This window comes from Pseudoliparis swirei, chromosome 8 (assembly GCF_029220125.1).
Source record: "Pseudoliparis swirei isolate HS2019 ecotype Mariana Trench chromosome 8, NWPU_hadal_v1, whole genome shotgun sequence".
NCBI lineage: Eukaryota > Metazoa > Chordata > Actinopteri > Perciformes > Liparidae > Pseudoliparis > Pseudoliparis swirei.
In genome coordinates, this window is record NC_079395.1 from 15,773,347 (window position 1) to 15,790,999 (window position 17,653).

The following is a 17,653-nucleotide window of genomic DNA, read 5'->3' on the forward strand; positions in this document are numbered from 1 at the left end:
TACATCCTGTCATATTCATTGATCGTGTTGTAACTCTGTAACACTGTTCATCAGTACACACATTGCTTCCATCCTGGAGAGGGATCCTCCTCTGTTGCTCTCCTGAATGTTTTTGTATTTTTATTCCCCTTAAAAAGGTTTTTTATTTATTTCTTGGGAGTTGTTCCTGATCCGATGTGAGGTCAAATGTCAGGGATGTCATATGTGTACAGAATATAAAGCCCTCTGAAGCACATTTGTGATATTGAGCTCAATAAAATAAACTGAATTGAATATGAACTCGACATGTTTTCGTCCACCAGCGCCCTCTAGTGCCTGCAACAGGAGCCGCCGCCGGATTGGCTGAGCAGTTGTCAGGACTGTTTACAGGAAACATGGCTTCTCGGTCAGTCGGAGAGCTTCAGGAGATGGAAGGTGAGTAAATATGGAACGATTAAGCCGCGTCGTGACTGTTTTAGCTCGGTGAACCTGATATTTATTTAGCTAAAAGTATATTTTTCTTATCTGAGCACATCTGAACACATCCCCCTTGCTACTAACCACACCTTCATCGCTGGCGTGCTAGCTAACACAACAGCCAACAGCAACCCCCTCGTGAGCTGACGTTACACAGCGAACATCGGCTCACAGCTCGCGCGCCTGTCACCTATCAGTTTCCACGGCTGCCACTTCAAGTGTAATGGCGTGACACCGTATCTAATGGTCAACGCAGCGCGTCTGCTCGCACACCACGAGTCCACGCGTTTAGAAACATGCACACTGGGCTCCGAGCAGCTAGCAGCACGCTAGCACGGTTAGCATTGTTTACCCTGTGCGGTGGAGTGAGCGAGCGAGCCTTCACGGAGGGTTGGAGTTAAACTACAGCGATTTAAACGACCCAAGGAATGGCGTCGTCCCAGTCTGACCCACGCGTGTCTGTGCAGAACCCTGATGTAGTTTTACTGTGACAGTCAGACAGAGGCTGGACATGACGCATACAACAGCACTGCTTCTCTTTGACTGCAGTGGACCGGAGGGGAGAGTCTGAGGAGTCTGGGGACGATGAGACCAGGAGGAAGAGCGCCAATGGCGCCGTGGACCCCAACCAGCCCGCTGCAACAAGTAAGTCAGCACGCCTCCTAAGCCACAACAACACATTATATGTATATCATGAATAAGTTAACAGATGTATTCTTGCTCTTATTGAAGTTAAAGAAGAGTCTCCTGTTGACATGGACACCATCAATTTGGACCCAGAGGAAGAGGTTAGTTTAAAACCTATAATCTTTATCATGCTTTTAAGTGAAAATGTCCTTCATCTTCGATGACTCCACTTGGTTGGGGTGATTATAAGAGACTTCATTTGTCTTTTGTGGAAGGTAGCATGTTGTGGTAGATTTCATTTGTAGAGATTCAGAATGGAAGCAAAGTTCTTGATTGCAATAATATTTCAAAGAATAATTAAGTTATGATCTCCTCTGACAAACGCTTCGCCACTACAACTCTATCTCTTTGGGGTATGCCGATCCATACGTGGGCTGGACACCCACATGTAAATGATACTACTTCCCCTAACTGCTGTCACATTATAGATGTGATGTCAACAAAATGTGTCGGTTTTCTTTCCAGGATGTTGATCTTGTTCATTGTCGTATCGGGAAGATTGAAGGATTGGAGGTGCTACGGAAAGCTAAAGTAAGTAACCTCAGTGTTAAGTGCCACTGTTAAGTGTGTGATGATGTCATGGTAGCAGCGTGTGCAGAATCTGGAGTTATCCCTTTATTGTTTTCCTTGCTAGAGAAACCAGACACGGTTGCATTTTTTTTTTAAAGAAGGATTTATTTCGGGTCTATGGTACAATATCGGTTTTGATTGTATCTGCACATAATTGCTTTGTTTTTCCTTCTGTGTCTTTGTACAGACACTCTCCTTACGACAGAATCTCATCAAAAAGATAGAAAACCTTGAAAGTTTGAGCTCGCTGCATGAACTCGATCTCTATGACAATCAGATTCGCAAACTGGAGAACCTGCACAACCTCACAGAGTTAGAGTAAGTCTGAAGAACACGGTTGTGTCTGCATATTATAGAGATTCCATCCAGAGAAGTCCACATATGGATGGACAATCTGATTTCCACTCCCTAGTATCCTAGTGATTGTCCCAGCATTATAATTGTCATGTAGTTGACTAAGAACAAAGAACCAACATCTGAAATTCAATTCATTCTGATGAATGTACTTGTTTGACTGATCCACAGGCAGCTTGACATGTCCTTCAATATGCTGAGGAAGGTGGAGGGTTTGGAGCAAATGACTCGGCTGAAGAAACTTTTTCTACTTCACAACAAAATTGGTAGCATTGCCAACCTGGAACACCTCACAGGTCTGGACATGCTGGAGCTGGGCTCCAATCGCATCCGGGTATGACATTAAGAGGCTCTTGATAAATAAGACGACAACAAAAAAAGTATTTTCAAAGAAAGATAGTGAATTAACTATGAAATCATGATGTTGTGTTTCTTTGTTTGTGTTTCTCATTTTGTTGTTGTTTTCACAGGTCATAGAGAACCTGGATACACTTTCATCTTTGCAAAGTTTGTTTCTCGGCACCAACAAAATAGCTACGCTTCAGAGTCTGGAGGGTTTACACAGCCTGATGGTTTTAAGCATTCAGGTATTCACAGATTCTCTTCCACACTTGTGGGAGTGGTTCCAGGAATACAATTGAAACATGTGAATGGCAATATTGGGGAATCATTTTGTGTACCTTTGTTATTCGCAGAGTAACCGGATCACTAAAATTGAGGGTCTACAGAATCTTGTCAACCTGAAAGAGCTCTATCTGAGCCACAATGGCATTGAGGTCATCGAGGGCTTGGAAAACAACGTGAGTTATAGAAATTCCTCAGCTTGTTTCTGAAAGGACTGAACTGCCCATCAGTTTGCCAACGGTGCAAACACGTACAACAAAGTTGGTTCTGTACATTCAAAACCGTTTGTTTTCCCACACAGAAAAAGCTCACAACCCTGGACATCGCAGCCAATCGAGTGAGGAAAATTGAAAACATCAGCCATCTGACAGACCTGCAGGAGTTCTGGGTACGGATAGTTGTCAAAGTCAAACTAGAATGCGATTTTGATTGTCTTGTATTAGCAACCATAATAATTATAAAACCCGAGCCGTACCAGACATGTTGATTTGACGTAGAAGGAAATATAATCAAATATATACTAGCATGTCGTAGCAGAGCCTGGAGCTGGCTCACCTCCAAGGAGTGCAACCGTCATTATCATCATTACCGTCTCTCTCTGCTGTGTAAAAGGAAACTGATTCATTCATGTTTCAGTGGTTAGTAAAAAGTTCAAAATAATATACTCAAAAATAGATTCAAAAATAGATACAAAAATAAATCTAACATGAAATTGCTCCATAGATAGCTAAAATATATCAAATTATATATTTATAAAATTCCACTTTAAAGGAACGTAGTAGCACATTGTTATTTGAGTACAGGGTTCCAAAGGCAAATATGAAAGCTGTGTTCACAAATTGATGTAATTAAATTCTTAAAAGGGAAATCATTTTTATTGACCGGTTTTTAATCGACCAAGTCTAACGTTGTTTATACGGCACGCTGGCCCTTCTAGCAAAAGCAAAAGCCTTTTTGAACGTGTGCCGCTAACATGCGTCACCAGTTATTTCGAGTGGAATTGAAAAGCTCTTGCTACTTCCCAAAATGCCACGAGAGCCCAGGTGCACTTTGAAATCCACAGCCTCCAAACCGCGTGTTCCCAGAGTGCTTAGAGTTTGTGTTTGTGAGCCGTCATGAGTGTCGTCTTATCGGCCGTGTCGTGCTTGGATTCCTCCCCAGATGAACGATAATCAGATCGATAACTGGTCCGACCTCGACGAGTTGAAGAACGCCAAGTCTCTGGAGACGGTCTACCTTGAAAGAAACCCCGTTCAGAAGGATCCGCAGTACCGGCGGAAGATCATGTTGGCGCTGCCCAGTGTGCGCCAGATCGACGCCACCTTCATCCGCTTCTGAGCGGCAGGGTGACAAACCACCTGCCAGCTCCGCAGTGTTCCCCTCCCCCGCCGCCCTGCGCGCCCTACCTCCAAAAACAGACTTCATTTTGAAACGCACTGGTCTCCCCGAATCACATCGTCACTCCGTACACAAACACGCGTTTCAACAGTCACCCTCACACACTCGACACACACGTATGCACTCATTCACACCTCGGCCGACGCCTTTGGGAGGAAGCGTATATATTTCTCGAGCTGGAGATGAACTGTGAGCGGGATATCAAAAAGGTACCCCGTGGCCAGTTCCTCATTTTTCTGCAGTTTTTTTTTTTTTTGCATGCGAGATGACGTAGGGAGACGTATGTCCTCCATCATTCGGGGCCCATCGGGAAAACCAGATGTCAGTCGTCATGATATTCTTGAGGTTGCACTGCTATTGTATGAGAAGAAAGAGTGGCATTCTGGTTAGGGTTTGAGGGATTCTGATTGCGAGTTTATTCTTTTTGGTTGGACGGGGTGGGACTCGTAAACAATTAAACACACAAACGTATTCAAGGAGAAGTCCCGAAGAGAATATAGTTAACAAAATGTAGTGGTCAGATTGAAGGAGTTGCCACAGCAGCATCTCAGACGAGGCCTAACGCGCCACACTGACGCCACGTCGCTCTCTTTTTGAAGGAAAACAACAAAAACTGATCGAGCGTTTTAATAAACTGGTATCATTACTGATGAAGGGCAAATCTTGACCTCTGTCTTTTCCTTGTCCACATATTGTATAGCCCATTCTGTGATTTAATGAGAGTGACATTTGCATTAAAACACAGCTCATGAGAAAACATCATTTAATGTGCCCTGAAAGATGGTTTTGTAATCAGTTTTGTTTTTTACCTTGAATGCATCACTGATTACAGCTTGTTTTTTTGACTTTGGGGAAATTGTTCATACATTTGATCTGTTCTGATAACAATAACATGTAGAGGTTTTAAGTGAAGTGAATTTACTTAATGACAGGACTGCACATATGTGTTGATAACTGATGTAAGATAAATTACTTATTTCTGTTCACAATTCTTTTAAATACATTTTGAGGTATGTACATAAGTACATATTCTTGTTTGGCCTTCAGTACTGCTTAATAGATAATGTATATTTATGTTGCCATGGGATTTTTTGGATCAGGCACTAAGGTTGAACCCAAAAATATCCTTTGGGTCCCCTGCATACATTATGCTTGAGTGCACTTGATTTACTCCTAGGTTACAATGAACAGGTGATGTATCTTTTATTATAGAGTAATTTCTCACCTCAGGACTAAAAGGTCCCATTTGGACACGGTTAAGATGCATTGGTTCACACGGAGAACGCCGACCTAAGTGCTTTCTGTGCAACATAAGATACTGACCATTAGCATCTAATTCCTTTCATCTGGGCCTGAAGTGCATCTTTAAACTCAAATCGTCCAGAGTTAACATTGTATCTCCCTTTGTAGGCAGGGACATAACTGCATATGATGCTGGCTTGTATTATAGGTGTCTTTAGTTTACAATTTGCCCTCTTTTAAAGGATTTTATCATGAATTAAATTGTTTATTTTTTTTATTTGACCCTAACTCAACTAGAACATGCATCGGCCCATTATACATTATTGATGTGAATGTGATGTTATTATATTTAGCTTCACGTAGAATTACAATTGGTCAGTAGGTCTGAAAGTGTCACTTATTGAATATAATTTGGACATCTCATGATGTCCAAATTCACCTCCATCATCATCACCTAGCTGTTGAAAAGTTAAATTAATTTTCTTTCTTTCATGTAAATGCCAGGCAGCACCAGCTTTATTTGAGAACTGTGACTAAGGGCTTGACCTTGATTTGTTACTGAATAAGCAATTATTGTAATTGCCAGTAGCTGATTGTTGTTCGAACTGAGTCTTCAGTTTCTGGACTTAGTTCATGCTGTTTTCAAACTGAATGTATTCTGCAAATAAAAAAATCACAACTTAAAGAGAAAGTCTTTGCAGTTTTAATTTGAGAGGTATATTATTTGTTATGACTGATACGGTCCTAAACAGAACGGTCACCTTGTCATTGATCTCAGTTTCATTCAAGATGTTCCTATAGCATTTTATATTACATTATTTACAACGTAAGGGTATAACAAGAGTGATTAAAAAATATACTTCAGAATTCAGTACAATTAAGTGTATTCATAAAGAACCCTTGAGTCAGGCTTATGTAGACATATACCTGGCCGTATTTCACAAAACCAGCAGCTAAGGCAGTGTTATCTGTTTCTGTAGCCTAAATATGCGTTAATTCTACATGCCTATGTCAATGAATAGTACTGAGAAATGCAATTGTGTTCAATTCTCTCCCTTAGAGGACCTGAAATCCCCAACCCTTTGTTATTATCAAATATGTCCATAAACCACGGCTCATCCCTCAAAGACACAATGTCAGGCCGTATACTCGGCTTTCTTTTCAACATCATGGCTCCGCGAAAACATTTTATAAAATCCATTTCACAGGTATCAAACATGAGAAAACCTCTTCTCCAATAATTAGTAAACCGATTTCAATTAGTTATTTATAAATTTAAGGAAGTCATGTGTGGTTTGTGACTTGGGATTGTAGTGTCTGTGGTGGATTCAGCATTTCCTGGTGCTGTTCTACCCCCTAGTGGCTACTGAGAGGAAGTTACTGCAGTTTAATATAATAATCATAATAATCATAATCATAATAATGATGCTCATTTAGAACAAAAACAATGTCTTAACTAGGTTTCTGTTTTTTGTGTGTTTTTTTACACATTCTTGCATGTTTTTTGAAAGATGTTCATTATAATTCACATTAATGTCCCACAAACAGTTCAAAAAGAAACATTTCGGATTATTTATTGACATCATCATTTGTCTTATTTCATGTCCAATGTCCACAATCCATGCGTCTCCTCCTCACAACCAGGAGACATCACGTTCATTTATATGATAATAATCTATACTCACTCTTTCCTCACCAGGTCCTCCATTCCCATGGAGAAGGCCGGCAGCAGCACCCCTGCTTCTCTCTCCTCCTCCTCCTCCTCCTCTTCCTCCTCCTCCTGCATGGCTGATCGCAGGACGCTTCCCCTGAGAGACAAACAGGCATTTATTATCATGTTTTTCATCCATGCACATTTTACGGTGTGGCCGCCGATCCTGAGTGAGAATGTAGCGCCCCTCCACTAACTGCCCCTTGTGATGCCACAACTCCCTCTCCTCGGGCCTGGCGTCCTCAGCAGGGTGAATGAGGACCAAAAGGCATCACGGCGGGACAGGGCATCTGCATTTCCATGGTACCGCCCTGGCCTGTGAACGAGGCTGGAGGCTTAAGAACCACCTAGTTACCCTGCTGTTTGTCCATCCATTGTTAAGGAGGATGATCTGTCACTAGAGCGAACCTCCTTCCCAGCAGGTAATATTTTAAGGTTTCCAGGGCCCATTTTAAGGCTCTTTTTCGCCACTGTTGTATAGTTCTTCTCTCTGGGCAGCAACTTACGACTTAAATAAAGTCGTATGTTGATCTTCATTGATCTGGGCTAGCACAGCGCACAGACCCACCTCAGAGGCATCGGCCTGCACCACAAACTCCTTGCTGGAGTCGGGGGCAGTACGGACCGGTGTTGAACACAAGGCCCTCTTAAGGTTGCTAAATGTTCTTCTGCAGCCGGGGACCATGTCGTCATGTAGTGTTTCACAGAAAAATCAGGGATGAATCGTCGGTAATAATTTGCAAGGCTTTAAAGGATCTCACCTTTTCTTTGATAATGGCTTTGGCCAGTCCTGGATGGCACAGAGTTTTGCCTCCTGGGGTTTGTTTGATAAGGCCCTGCCCGATAGCATATCCCAAGTAGTTTATCTCCCCAAAAGCAAGCTTACAATTCTTGGGGTTTGCTGTCAAGCCTGTCGAAGGGACTCTATAGCTTTCCCAGTCTGGCCTCTGAATCACAACATCAGAAAAAATGTTGCTCAGGAAATGCAACACAGTTAAAAGCATTGGAACAAAATATGTGATAATATCTCTCATAAAAATGGTTGTAGAGGAAATCATTTTAATTTCTTAGAGATTGACAAAATTGAATGGAACCTACAGGATCTGCATAACAATTAAATAAAGTACATTGGATTTAAAAAATGTATTATGCCTGAAAAAAAATGCTATTTCCGTTTACTGGACTGCATAACCCACAATGCAGAACAATCCTTTGGTGACGTATGGGGGCTCGCGCCGCGCCAGGCAGGCCTCAAGGACGGCGTAGCGCATGCGCGACATTTATGTTGTTGTTTGTGGCGGTAAGATGGCGGCGCTCGGAGACACCTCAGCTCCGGAGGTGAATGGGTTAATACAACAATTCACAGCAATAACAGGTAAAAATAGCATTTTATTTAACATTTGATCTATTAAGTAGGTTTTGGTTATCCAACTGGAATAGCTCCATTGTCCAACAAACCACCAGATGAGTGCGTGGATATAAAAACGGACGTTAAGTCTTCCCCTGGCCCCGACGCTGTCAATGCTTTGCAGTGGGGGGAAAAGCACAGCCAGTTATCTGCTAAACTCATGTGAAATACTCCGCAAAGGACCACAAACCCATCCGCTTTGAGTGTGAGCTGTCACAACCACTTAAAAATCCCCTATTTTCTTCGCGGCGCTCATAACTGTTACTATTTCGCTCGTCTCGAGCTGGTTTTCTGCTCATTTTTTCCATTGCATGTAGTTTGATCATGTGGAATGGACGTCGGCTGTGCAACATTTCCCTTCTTCATCCCCAGCCGGGGCTTTACGTTGTGTTACTCTCCCCTCGGACTGTGACGCTAACCGTGCTCGCGTGAGCTCTCCGTCCGTCCGCGGCTACCGGTTCAGAGGTTCCCGGTAGTTTATGTGCGCTTTGACAGGATCGACAGTTTGTTATTTGTGAAGTTATTTCAAAGACAGGATACTCGGTTCGGGGGCTGCTGCTGCTGCGAGACCTGGAAAGTGAAACGGACATGCGCAGTAGGCACGGAAAGATCCGCGTCGCCAAACGGTGCTGTTCACTTGGGGAACAAACTAAAGTGAACACTCGTTTCTGGTGTTCACTCGCATGCAGAGCATTTACGTAGTTTCGTTTTTTATGTGGATTCATGATCTCAAGTAGTTTAGTTTCTGCTGCCTGTGTGTAGCCTCTTCATACCGTAGCCTATGCTTCAGCTACATTACTGCCTACTTTCCCCCCAAAGCATACCGTAGCCTTTGTTAAGACCGGATGCCTATTGTTCCGACCTTAACTTTCAGACAGTTATTTCGCTTTTCATTCATTTCACTTCAGCTTTGCAGTCGACCTGCTTCTCCATCACTGGCTCTAGGGAAGTCACACTGTTGGTGCATTTCACAGGACCCCGTTGTTGGGAAGTTTACTTTGGTGTTTACACTAAAAGAGGACCACATGCTGTACTAAACACTAAACAAGAGGATGTTCACATGTCTTGTCACGGGCCGGTTTCAATTGTGTGCATTGTCATTAACAAGTCAAATGAATGAAATCGTGTGGCCCACAATGCAACGGTTTAGCTGTATGTGATGTGTAGTAAACAGGTCAAGATATAAAGAATACATTAGTATGACACTTTAAATGGATTCATTCGATATACAGCAGATGAGCTGTATTGCTGTTTCTATATTTTGTTGTAAATCATCAGTTTTACTTACTGTTTGGCTCATTTCGATCTTACTATTTACGTTGAATTTCTAATATTCGCAGTGTTTACAGATGCGTGCAGATAAGTAACAAGATATCGCAGCACAGAATTGACGTGTACAGTTTCTCACCCTGTGAGCACTGACTGAGTTCATCATGCAAACCCTCACCTATGTCCGACGCTGTTTCAGGGGCCACGGAGAGCGTAGGACAACATATGCTGGAAGCATGCAGCAACAACCTGGAGATGGCAGTGACCATGTTTCTCGATGGAGGCGCGATCGCAGAGGAGCCCAGCACCAGTTCCAGTTCGGCAGCTTCAAGCAGCCAAGCGCCCCCTTCAGAGTAGGCTGATATTCATCCTCACCGACCTCTGTCGGATACAAGCACAACAAAGTCTTAAATATACAATATATTTATTTGTATAGTGCTCTATATTTTTCTCTTAGTTTAGAGTTTTCTTTCTTGTTTTTGTTGTGGTTGTAAATGGTGATCTGGGTGGATAATTTGGGGTTCAGAGTGCTGCTGTGATACCAGTGTTTTGCTCTGGATTGCGTTGCTTCTTGGAGTAAAACTGTATATATTTCATTATGTCTCAGTGAGGTACGAGCACCCATTCCCCAAAAGCAGGACATATTGGTGGAACCTGAACCACTGTTTGGAGGTATTGTACTTTTCTTATTCGGCCTCATGCAAAGAGATGTTAAACATAATTGTTGTTTCTGCCTGTGCTGTTTCAGTTGCTGCTGAAACTGACTTCTGATGTGTTTGTTATACATGTAGTGCCAAAGCGAAGAAGACCTGCTCGATCTATATTTGATGGATTCCGAGACTTCCAAACAGAAACAAGTGAGTAAATTCAGTCTTTCCCAGCCTCAAGGAAGTGAATGACAATATGTCACTTTTATTTCGGTCCCAATCTTTTTCACTGCGTCTTAACTTCCTGTAATGACTAGGAATGTTTTTTCTTCTTTTCCCAGTTCGCCAGGAACAGGAGCTGCGTAACGGTGGAACAGTGGATAAGAAACTGAGCACCCTGGCAGACCTTTTCCGGCCTCCCATTGAGCTCATGCACAAAGGCAGCTTTGAGACGGTGAGTCGATCACTGGACACTTTAAACCACACATCTTTATTCAGTTTGTGTGAACTTTCAGTGACATTTCAGATGTGTAGATGACAAGTGGGGAAACCAGGTCTCCGGCCCTGTGTGGACGGGCCGGAGTAGCGTGCAGTTTGTCATTTTTGATGCATGCATTCTGCCCGCTCCGGTTGAATGTGCACTCAGTGTTTGTGAAATCAGCTGGTGTAATGTGATCACATGATCACTCACCACTAATGTAAATGTAATATTGTTCTCCTTAAAGAAACCTGCGTGTACTTTATCGAGTTCTTCATTTGTTCTCCATCTAGCTGCAGCGTAACCTTCTGCTCTTCATCCAGACTTGCCAGTTTCACAATTGCATCGCTCACTAATTGTCAACATGTGTGCTTCCAGGCTAAAGACTGTGGACAACTAGAGAACAAGTGGCTGATGATCAACATTCAAAATGTTCAGGACTTTGCCTGCCAGTGTCTGAACAGAGATGTTTGGAGTAACGATGCAGTGAAGACCATCATCAGGGAACACTTCATATTCTGGCAGGTATGTAGTTGCAAACCTCTGTGATGCGTTCATGTTCGGGCAAACTTTGTCTTGAGGTCTTTGCAAGAAGGGCCCAGCTGGTACAGGTCGAGTTGAGTTCCATTGATGATTTGAGACCGGAATTTAGTCAGTGATGCAGAAATGGAGACCATCTCCAGCAACAGAAGTGGACAGAAGTAAAGTGCATAAACGGAGCAAATGTTTTTTTTCAAGTTCACAATACTGTTGTAGTACCCACTTCATCTTCTACCGTACAAAAAGCCTTGCAATGAGCACATGAAATCCTTTTAGACTCCTAATCCAAATATTCACATTCATGCAACTTCATGCAAAGTTGTTGTTGTGTATTTTATTCAGTCAATCATTGAAATACAATACAATATTATTCTACATAGTATACAAAACAGAAAGACTGAAAAGGTATAGGTAGAAGCAAAGAAATGCTTATATATTCCTATAATAAATTATTATAATCAAATAAATCAGAAAATGTAAAATAAAATAAAGAGAAAATAATAAAGAAAATAAAAAATTATATATATATATACATCTTCCATATACATACGTTTAAATCACACTTATAACCCTAAACATTAAAAATAATCCGTTTGAAAACCAAAAATGAGTTGACCATTCCTATATCCATTTTGATGTTGTTCCATAATTGGACTCCTACAATAGAAATACATCTTCTTTTAATCCCCTTTTTAGCCTTTTGTACAGTAAACTTACAAACATCTCTCAAATCATATTTACACTCATGTATGCGTCTTGTGAGAGGTTCATGTCTCTCTTGTAATCTTCATTTTCTTTCATTGCAGGTGTATCACGATAGTGAAGAGGGACAAAGATACATCCAGTTCTATAAGCTGAACAAGTTTCCCTATATTTCTATCCTCGATCCCCGCACAGGTGAGTTAGTTAGTCTCAGCATTATCCACAGTTCTGTTGCTCAATCTTCAATGATGACATATTTAATGACATTTATTGAACATATTCTCGTCCAGGATATAAATCCTCAACACCAGACTCTCCAACTAAAACCATAAAACAAAGACCACTAAATACTACCACGATATACTTTTTTAAAACATCTGTAGTTTCACGAATAGAAAAGGTCAGGTTTCATATTTTTACAATCCACTTTTTAAAGACATAACTGAAGGAGCTGGCACTTCATCCTCTAGAAGCTCGCTCCATTATAGCAGGAAGTGTGCGACTTGATTTTGCCTTTTTACAATGAACAATGTAAAGGAGTTCCCTCTTAAATCATACTTATTATTCCAAAAGTAGATGTGATATTATACATTCTGTGCACAATCTCATAACCATCAATCATCTCAACTCTAAGTCCCTATACTTGGGTCAATTTTTTGCCGCACAACACGCAGCATTGGAATAAGTACTTTAATGGCCGCATTAAACAACATCCTTGAACACTAGTGTGTGATTAAGCAGGAGATCCATGTGGTTAGGTGATGGGAATAATCCAGGCCAACATGAGTGTTTTCACTACATAAATAATGAAGATAAATGAACTGCGTTGTCATCTGTGTAACCGTAGAGACCGTACGATACGGTACGGTTCGCCGATCTCTCGCCCTCGCCGTTTACATCTGCAGAGTAGTTCTAAATCAATGCAGCCAAGCACATCTGCTGCTCGAATGCCCCGTAATTGATTTTTGTTGTTGACCTGTGCTGTTCAAAACATGTTCTCTTCAGGTCAGAAAATGGTAGAGTGGAATCAGCTGGACGTGGCGTCGTTCCTTGAGCAGACGGCTGGCTTCCTGGCAGAGCACGGGCAGCTGGATGGGCCATCCTGCCACGCACCCCCTGCCAAACGAGCTCGCTCTGTGGGTCTCTCTTCTCATGTGTCGCCTTTGATTCCCATTATTGTTTCTGCTCTCTCTCTCTCTGGGACTCTGTTGAAATGAATAGTTTATAAACTCTAGAGCACAGGTGTCAAACACAAGGCCCGCGGGCCGAATCCGGCCCGCCGCATCGCTTTATGTGGCCCCTGGCGGCTTTAAAGACACGTAATCACCTTTTCTTAAAGAAATTGAAGACAAATATCCCGTGCTTTTATTTTGAAGGTTTTATATTAAAATGGATTAATGTTGTAATATTAGAGACATTTTCTTATGTACAACATTTCTACACTCAAATAAACAATAATCAAATGCAAAGAGAGTTATTTAACAATATGTTCGAGGAGTTTATAACGTGTTTCCGGCCCTTTAAGAGAGCGGCCATGATGCTGATTTGGCCCACGGTGAACATGAGATTGACATCCCTGCTCTCGAGATAATATCTGGGATTTTGGTTCTTACACGATAGTAATACATAACGGCACTTTGTTGTTGTCTCTTCATTCTGTGTGTCTGCATACATTTTTGTGAAGTGTCCTATCGCGTAAATGCGTCAATCTGCATGCTCAGTCTCTTACTAGAGTTAGTTATACCACATTCCTGGTGTTGTTTTACACGGCTCTTTGATTTGTTTTCTACAGCTGCGCACTCTGTTTTCTGTTCTAGGAGAGTCTGATTGATGCCAGTGAAGACAGTCAGCTGGAGGCAGCGATCCGAGCCTCCCTACAGGAGACCCACTACGAGTCCTCAAACGCTCCCGAAGAGCCCGATTCCCCCCGATCCGAAGAAGAAGAAGAAGAATCCGATGCAGAGCCTTTCTCCGACAGCGAGGGTCCCATCTCCGTCGATGGCTCAGACGGCGAAATGCCAGCACCCCACGAGAAGAGTTTTACCAGCAAACACACGGCGCTCCCTGCGGCCAGTGCGGCTCAGCAGCGTCTACATCCCGATAGTTCCACTTCTACCCATAGAAAGTCTCCATACAAAGAAAACAACCACAGTCACAAGAAGGAGGAGAGCAAAAAGAACCACCTGGAGCCCTCAGCTGCTGCTGCTCCTCGTCATCCTCAGCCTGACGGAGATGCTGGAGGCAACCACTGTCCCCCAGCGGCGGAAAGCGCCGGACCATCCGTGGACTGTCCTGACGACAATTGTACGCCAACGCGCCATTATGAACCTCAAACAGTTGTGATGGCGGTGAAGGGATAAGGGCGTTTGAAAGATATTCACCACCTTGCTTGTTTGTTTTTCAACATAGGTCCCAAAGCCAGGTTGATGCTCCGTTACCCGGATGGACAGAGAGAACAAATTTCCTTGTCTTCGAAAGCAAAACTTTTGGTGAGAACACAACACAACGCCTCCATTTCAAAAGAGTGTGATGGGAAGATCGACGGAACGCTCATGTCTGCTCAGTCAGGCTGGAGCTTGAGCCAAGGGGACACGCACTGCTTAGCATAACGCCTGGAGGGAAAGCCCTCACCTGGCTCTGTCTGAAGGTTTAGACGTCCGCCCAGCAGCACCTCTAAAGCTCATTCACATAATATACTTTGTTTAATCCAAGTCGAGCAACTCAACACCGTGACTTCACCATTTTACCGTTTTTGTACTGCACCTCTTGCCATGCTCGAGAAAGTTACTGCATTACACTTGGCTTCTGTACAGAATAAATTAGATTTAGCGCGTTAATTGTTGAGCTTCAGCTTCAATAAGTTGATTAGCGTTTTCCATTTGTTATGCTATGCTAAGATAAACTAAGCGACTGTTGGCTCCAGCCTCATAAATTCTAGATGGCATCTGTGTCTTGTCCTCTAACTCCAGGAAACAAATCTAATAAGCGTATGTCACGACTCACGAAACAATATTTTTAACTGAAAAAATTACACTGAACAATACTGCTTGTTGTAAATGTCTCACTTCTGGTATATTTATCTTTCTCCTCAAGGCCCTGGTAAGACACGTCCAGTCCAAAGGTTACCCTAATGAACGCTTCGAACTCGTCACCAACTTTCCTAGAAGGAAGCTCGCCCACTTGGACTATGATATCACACTGCAGGAGGCGGGGCTTTGTCCACAGGAGACTGTGTTTGTTCAGGAGAGGAACTAGCCTTGTCAGACACACTCACCTTGGCTTTGTCCATCTCTCTCTGTGATAGACCTCACCCTTTCACCAATGATCTGGGACGATGTCACCGGCCTTGATCACAATACATTCTGTTCTCCTGGAATTAGGCCCTGTTTTTGACAAGACAGCTCTCGGTGGATGGACTACTTTCCCCGCCACTCCACGAATCTGAATACTGACATCTCTACTGACAGCTCAATACCTTTGTGCTGCTCCACAATTGGCCAGTCAGGTGTACGGATGCCGGCACTGTTTCATTTGAAAAAAGAAAAGAAAATGTGATTTATTCTTTTCTGATGCAGGCTTCATTTTTGTTTTGAACTCTGAGTCACATCAGGAAAGAATAAATATATATATATATAGCTCATATTCAAATAAAAACAACTATAATAAGAATGGATCACTGATTGATGAAGAGGCTCCAGGGACTTGGACAAAAAGACTTTTACCTTCCAGAAAGGATGTTTAATGTTAGAGTTTATTTTCTTGCTCTTCTTGTTATTTTCTGTACCTGGGGACAGGTAAAGGGAGGCTCATTCTTTTTCGTTTTTTTGGCCCAAATTTGGTCTCACACGGTCCTTGTTTCAACAATTGTAATTATGTGGAAGGCACTAAGAGGAAAAGGTCCGGAAATTACAGGTCGGACATCTGTTACACAAGGATTTTGGTGGAGCTACACATTTTTAATCAAGTTTCTATTGGTTAATTAGAGACCCGTAGATTGTTTTTGGATTTCAACTTTTGATACAGAAGGGTGGTACATCTCATCAGTCGGACCTACACTGTACAGAGATGGCTTAGAGAGACTGATATTTAGCCGTAGTCACCGTTTCCTTTCTTTTTTATATGCTGCCAAGAAAATACGCTGATGTTGAAATATAACCACCAAAACCAAGGGAGATTCTGCTTGGTCTTTTGTCCCAATTTCAATGAACTTCACAGGCCTAATGTGAGGAGGCAAATGTCATAGGATACAATGGTAAACCAATATCGACACAGATATAGGAAGACTTTTATGGAATGGGAAAAGCAGCTGCTCTTGAGAATAATCTGAAGCAACAAATATGTATTACTCTGTATTCTGTGATGAGGAATTGTTGCAGGACTCACAGAGACCGTGACCATGCTCATTTTATTCATCAACTTTAGTTCGTAAGTCACTTTAATAACTTCATATAATTGTTTCTTGTTTGTCAAGAGCCAGGGTTTCTTATTAACTAGCCTCATTTTTATTTGGCATTTAGGCCGAACATTAACTAACTGTTGAGTAAATGTCTGGAGGGAGATGAGAGAAGCACCTCCGAGTGTAATGCCTCCTTAACCCTTGTGTTGCCTTAGGGTCATTTTGACCCGAATCAATATTACACCCTCCCCCCGCCTTTGGGTCATTTTGACCCGATTCAATGTTTAACCCTCCTGTTACCTTTATATTTACTAACATATTTTACCCTTTGGGTTCAATTTGACGCCAGCAATTAAAACCTCCAGAAAATTATTAGAATTAATATTGTTTTCCAAGTTTAAGTGTGAGGCACTTTATGTTTGTTTGTTGACTACCGAAAGAACACCGACATTAAACATTGAATGGGGTCAAATTAATCCTAAAGCGGGGGGATGGTGTAATATTGATTCGGGTCAAAATGACCCTAAGGCAACACAAGGGTTAAACACTTTGAGACATTTTAGACCGGATCTGGACTGATTATGGCTGGAGATACCGCGAGGGCTTTATGAAGCTTAAATCTGGGCCATAGGTGGCAGTAATGAGCCTTAAATGGCAACCGTTCTTCAATAAGTAAGTCCAGGATGAAGAAAACCACTAGCCAGTGCAAATAATGAAGGTTTGGATAATATTAGAAGGAGCCGTTCTAAGTTCACGGTGTTGCAGGTGTTTTACTTTTCTATGTTAAAACAATACACAGCCCTCCAGTCCTGGGGGAGTGGAGGTGATGTGTGCCGCCATGACAGTGTGATCAACAGGCCATGCGGGAGAACGTCGGCTTGAATCGCACGACATTCAAAATAATTTTGTTTGCAGAGGTTCACGCGGCGTTTAAAAGATTTGTGCAAATGTTGCGATTTGGATATGACGAAACTATGAACAGCAGTGTCACTAAATAAATAGCTGGGCAAATATTTAAAATCTATAAAGATCAAAATAGGACGACATGACCAGTGCGACAGTATTTCGAAACCACAGTTCCCTTCTTTAGTCCCAGCATATCACTGTGATTCATACTGTGGATCACATTTAGTGTCGAGCCTTTGAAAATCAAATAAACATTTCAATTTGT

General features: G+C 42.3%; 2 protein-coding genes across 3 annotated transcripts; both read left to right on the top strand.

The window, feature by feature from the left end:
• The first annotated feature begins 374 nt into the window (after nt 1–374).
• On the top strand, nt 375–6,022 carry ppp1r7 (protein phosphatase 1, regulatory (inhibitor) subunit 7). Its single transcript, XM_056420983.1, has 10 exons — nt 375–414; nt 1,006–1,101; nt 1,189–1,244; nt 1,609–1,674; nt 1,901–2,031; nt 2,239–2,401; nt 2,538–2,654; nt 2,763–2,867; nt 2,993–3,079; nt 3,853–6,022. The coding sequence occupies exons 1-10, from the start codon at nt 375–377 to the stop codon at nt 4,027–4,029; spliced, it is 1,038 nt and encodes a 345-aa protein (XP_056276958.1). The 3' UTR covers nt 4,030–6,022.
• Nucleotides 6,023–6,964: 942 nt separating this feature from the next.
• ubxn7 (UBX domain protein 7) lies at nt 6,965–17,653 on the top strand. 2 transcript variants are annotated; one of them, XM_056420979.1, is made up of 11 exons: nt 6,965–7,464; nt 9,919–10,072; nt 10,327–10,391; nt 10,511–10,576; nt 10,708–10,820; nt 11,223–11,369; nt 12,191–12,281; nt 13,092–13,222; nt 13,904–14,390; nt 14,496–14,575; nt 15,180–17,653. In XM_056420979.1, the coding sequence occupies exons 2-11, from the start codon at nt 9,945–9,947 to the stop codon at nt 15,339–15,341; spliced, it is 1,470 nt and encodes a 489-aa protein (XP_056276954.1). In that variant the 5' UTR covers nt 6,965–7,464; nt 9,919–9,944; the 3' UTR covers nt 15,342–17,653. The 2 variants fall into 2 exon arrangements, with proteins under 2 accessions (XP_056276954.1, XP_056276953.1); XM_056420978.1 differs by lacking the exon at nt 6,965–7,464 and adding an exon at nt 8,189–8,417.

Coding starts and splice junctions, on each gene's coding strand:
- ppp1r7 (XM_056420983.1), top strand. CDS start 375: ATGGCTTCTCGGTCAGTCGGAGAGCTTCAGGAGATGGAAG. Junction 2,868..2,992: donor TCGAGGGCTTGGAAAACAAC/GTGAGTTATAGA, acceptor TTTCCCACACAG/AAAAAGCTCACAACCCTGGA. Junction 3,080..3,852: donor CAGACCTGCAGGAGTTCTGG/GTACGGATAGTT, acceptor ATTCCTCCCCAG/ATGAACGATAATCAGATCGA.
- ubxn7 (XM_056420978.1), top strand. CDS start 8,312: ATGCGCGACATTTATGTTGTTGTTTGTGGCGGTAAGATGGCGGCGCTC. Junction 12,282..13,091: donor TATCCTCGATCCCCGCACAG/GTGAGTTAGTTA, acceptor TGTTCTCTTCAG/GTCAGAAAATGGTAGAGTGG. Junction 13,223..13,903: donor CTGCCAAACGAGCTCGCTCT/GTGGGTCTCTCT, acceptor TTTCTGTTCTAG/GAGAGTCTGATTGATGCCAG.